This window comes from Phoca vitulina, unplaced genomic scaffold (assembly GCF_004348235.1).
Source record: "Phoca vitulina isolate PV1807 unplaced genomic scaffold, GSC_HSeal_1.0 scaffold29, whole genome shotgun sequence".
NCBI lineage: Eukaryota > Metazoa > Chordata > Mammalia > Carnivora > Phocidae > Phoca > Phoca vitulina.
Window position 1 is genome coordinate 9,786,092 of NW_022589732.1, and position 4,445 is coordinate 9,790,536.

The 4,445-nt window shown below is 41.3% G+C and overlaps 1 protein-coding gene across 1 annotated transcript in view; it reads right to left on the minus strand.

Annotated features, from left to right (window-relative positions):
• DNA2 (DNA replication helicase/nuclease 2) overlaps positions 1-4,445 on the minus strand; it is a 46,369-nt gene extending 41,924 nt beyond the window's left edge. Inside the window, exons 1-3 of the mRNA XM_032423753.1 lie at positions 4,296-4,445; positions 2,712-2,894; positions 1,669-1,852 (exon numbers count right to left, since the gene is read on the minus strand). Coding sequence (XP_032279644.1) covers positions 1,669-1,852; positions 2,712-2,894; positions 4,296-4,366 — 438 coding nt within the window. The 5' untranslated portion in view covers positions 4,367-4,445. The remainder of the gene's footprint in view (positions 1-1,668; positions 1,853-2,711; positions 2,895-4,295) is intronic.

Consider the following 4,445-nt stretch of genomic DNA (forward strand, 5'->3'; position numbering starts at 1 on the left):
CTGCCTTCGGCTCAGGTCATGATCCCAGGGTCCTGGGATCGAGCCCCACATTGGGCTCCCTGCTTGGTGGGGAGCCTGCCTCTCCCTCTCCCTCTGCTGTTCCCCCTGCTTGTGCTCTCTCGCTCTCTCTGTCAAATAAATAAATAAAATATTTTGAAAAAAAAAGAAAAGAAACTCAGGAGACATACCAACCAAACATAACACAAAGACCTTGTTTGGGAGAACCTGGCTGGCTTAGAGGAGCACGCAAATCTTGATCTTGGGGTTGTGGGTTCGAGACCTACACTGGGGTTAGAGACTACTTAAAAAAAATAAAAATCTTAAGGGGTGCCTGGGTGGCTCAATTGGTTAAGCATTTGACCCTTAGTATCCACTCAGGTCATGATCTCACAGTCTTGTGATCAAGCCCTGCCACGGGCTCTGTGCACTCAGTGCAGAGACTGCTTCAGATTCTCTCTCCTTCCCACCCTCTCTGTCAAATAAATAAAATCTTTAAAAAATAATAAATACAATCTTCAAAAAAAAAAGAAAAAAAGAAAAGACCTTGTTTGGATTCGGACTGATTCTAAGAAAACAACTGAATAAAGAGATATTTTCTTGGGAACCTGGGTGGCTCAGTTGGTTAAGCGTATGCCTTTGGCTCAGGTCATGATCTCAGAGTCCTGGGATGGGTCCAGCATCAGGCTCCCTGCTCAGCGGGGAGCCTATTTCTCCCTCTGCCTGCCGTTCCCCCTGCTTGTGCTCTTTCTCTCTGAGAAATAAATAAAATCTAAATCTATCTATCTATATATATATCTTTTTAAGAAAAGATTTTATTATTTGAGAGAGAGAGAGAGAGAGAGAGAGAGAGCGCGCACAAGCAGGGGGGAGGGGCAGAGGAAGAGAGAGAAGCAGATTCCCCACTGAGCAGGGAGTCTGATTCAGGGCTCGATCCCAGGACCCCAGGATCATGACCTGAACTGAAGGCAGATGCTTCATCGACTGAGCCATACAGGCGCTCCTTAAAAGATATTTTCAATAAAAGACATTACAGGAGCGCCTGGGTGGCTCAGTCAGTTAAGCGTCCAACTTTTGATCAGCTCAGATCACATGATCTCAGGGTCATGAGATGGAGCTGCATGATGGAGCTATGTCCAGCTTGGTGCTGAGCATAGAGCCTGCTTGAGATTCTCTCTCTCCCCCAACCCCCACCCCACAAGGACCCTCTCTCTCTCTAAAAAAAAAATAAAAATAAAAAGATAAAAGATGCTACAGATAAATTGGGCATTATAATTTAAGGAATTACTGTTCATTTGTATGATAAAGATATATTTTTTAAATATCCTCAGCTTTCGTTTACTTGCAAAATAATGTTTGAGAACAGCAAAATGGATACATGGGAGTTTACTTAAAAAAAAAAGTGTGGGGGTGCCTGCGTGGCTCAGTCCGTTAAGCATCTGCCTTCTGCTCAGGTTATGGTCCCAGAGTCCTGGGATCAAGCCCCACATTGGGCTCCCTGCTCAGCGGGGAGCCTGCTTCTCCCTCTCTCTCTGCCCTCCCCCTGCTCATGCTTGTTCTCTCTCATTCTCTCTCAAATAAATAAATAAAATCTTAAAAAAAAAGAAAAAGTGTAAAAGTGCTCTGTAACTCTAAAACCCTGTAGAAACATTAGCTGTTAATATTATTCACCCTAAAAGTTTCATTCAGGACAGCTCTTCTCATACACCGAATACTACTGGCTATGCTTGTGCCAGAAATCAGCATGTCTGGATATAGAATTAAATATCCAAAATCTTCATCTATTATCCAAATATCAGATAGGCAGTCTCCCTCCAAATGAATGATGTCTCCTGGCTCCACTGGTAAAGAGCACCTACGAACAAAGCAAAGTATACATAGTTTAGATTCCTACATTTAAACATATTAAGGAAGCCTCAAAAAGTAAATGAATATTTTATCCGAAGGGATAGTATTTGTAAATTTCTGGGTCTTTCAAAAAAATTTAATACTAGGATGCAGTCCTTTGAATCAACTCCTAGTCACTCTACTCCTTTCTACCTTTGAAATATACCTGAGAATACTCAAGGGTCTTCCTTAAATACCAAAAAGGAAAACTGCTTAATGTTATCATCTACTGCAAAAGCTACCAAATCTTTAATAGTGTTAGTACATAGCTCCAATTATGGATTAGGTTGTTTCAAAAATAATTCTGTCATTCTTAAGACTTCTAGCATATCTACAGTTTCTGTAAGTCTTAAGGCATGAAGCCAAACCCAATGTGTTAATAAAATCATATTTATAATTTTTATCTAGACAAAGAGCCTAAATAGACAAAAATTAGACCTCCACTTTCTTTGCATTTCCCCTTCATCCCTCACATACCATACTTTGCTTGAGTAGAGAAATCTAGGGTTTAAGAATGTTCGTATGCTGTAATTAATTTTGCTCTTAGTGAAAAGCTGCAATCTTAAAAAGTACTGGGAAATTTTGGAAGTAGTCATTTATAAGTCCCTTTGTAGTTAATTTTCAAATGACAATAAAAACCAAGTTCCAGAATAAGGAGCTGGAGATGCTGGGGTAACAAGCACAATTTTTACATGAAATTAATTCAGGTTCATATCTACTCCCTTTATTAACAATTAAATTACAGCAACATCCACACAAGCCTATGTGATGAGTTTTAAGATGGTACCCTTAAGCCAGATAGGTGCTCAAAGTCACACGAAAATTACCAGTTATTCCTAAGGATACACAGTTCTTTATTTTCTAGTGACTGGGAAGCAGTGATGATTAGGTGTTTTTCATGGGTTCCTTCTTCATTCTGTACAATATTGACTGCTAATACCAGGTACCGGTTATCCATTCCTCGGCTCAGAACTGTTTTAGAAAAGGAAGCTTCCACCTTCTTCTGAAATCTGAAACATATACAAACACAACTACTGTACCATGAAATAAGAAGCCATCCAATTTCCTTTATCTACAAACCAACCTTCTCAATTTTCTAGGTTTGTTTCTTCTAGAAAGCTTATCATAATGACCATTAGCTAAATAGGTAAAAATGAAGAGAGTAAGGGCACAGCAGAATTCCTATGATAAAAACTTCCCAGAAGTAATGCCATTTAAAACATGCTTATGATATGGATTTTTCCAAATACTGTATAAGTTCTTAGGAGGAGCTCTGTGATAATGAGGATTAAGGATAAATTGAAAAATACTAAATAACAAATTCCTACCACTGGTGCAAACCTTCCCAAAGTACAAGCAAAAGGAAATGTCTGGACACTATCCTTTTTGTAAATGAAACGGATATTTGTTAGGGAAAAGCATAGTGTGGGTGGTTTGCTGAAGACCTACTGTGAGTCAGTGTTATATTAATCTTTAGGCCTACTTAGAAATCATCTACTCCAAACTACTATTTAATGAAGAAAATCTTTCTATAAAATCTCAGTGAGAATCAACTAGCCCCTACCTCGCAGAGAAAAGCAAGCTTACTACCTGTCATGTTAGCTCATTCCTTCATAGAGTAACTCAGACATTTCTTATTTATAATGGGCAAGTCAACTTCACAATACTTTTATCCATTAATCCTAGCCGCCTGAAAACAATGCAGAATTCTCTAAACGTTCTAGAAAACATTAAGTCCCTCATTAGTCTTTCCAGTTTGACTGCAGTCTTTGTCAGTGACAGTACAACAGAGTCCAACGTCATTACCTCTCTAATTGTAATACCCAACCCTAGGCTCTATTACTTTGTAATCGCCTCATTCACCTACTCCAGGAAGCCTCAGGCCATGAATTTCCCAAGGTCGGCTGGGATGCCTTAAGGATTTTCCCAAATGATAATGCTGATCAAAACCCAAAATGCAAAGATCCGTAAACAATAATTAGCATCGTTATTATTAATTGAAAATAATTCCACACCATGATTGTGGGTCAAGCTGCCCTAACCATTTAGTCCAAGTTGAGGGTAGAGAGCTCTCCTGGGACAAGATTCCCCAACTAAACCTTGAGAAAAGCATCTAGCAGTTGCAATTTCCCTTTACGAGGGCGTTTAAGTGGCTGGCACTCCCTGAATTCAGGCAAGTGATATGAAGAGAAAGAATGAACTGTTGGGTGAGCAGTCTTTGGGCTCTGGCCCGAGTGTGGCCCCAAAGAGAACACTACGAAGCAGACCCCAGCCCCGGAAACTGGTCGGGCGCCCGGAGCCGAGTCATTTAATTCCGAGTCCGGCTCCGCGGAGGCGTGGGTGCGGCCTCTCCCGCTCCTTTCTTTCAAATCTCCCGCCTGGCTCCCAGACCCTCCCTCCGCTCCGCTCACAGCTCCGCCGGCCGCTCGGCCTCTTCCTGGAGACTCTTCTTCAGCAGCTCCAGTTCTTCCAGTTGCGCCATGGCAGGCGCGGAGAATGCAAACTGTCGCCAGGTAATATCAGGGAAACACAGCAGCTCCAACGAGAAAAAGAAGCGCGAG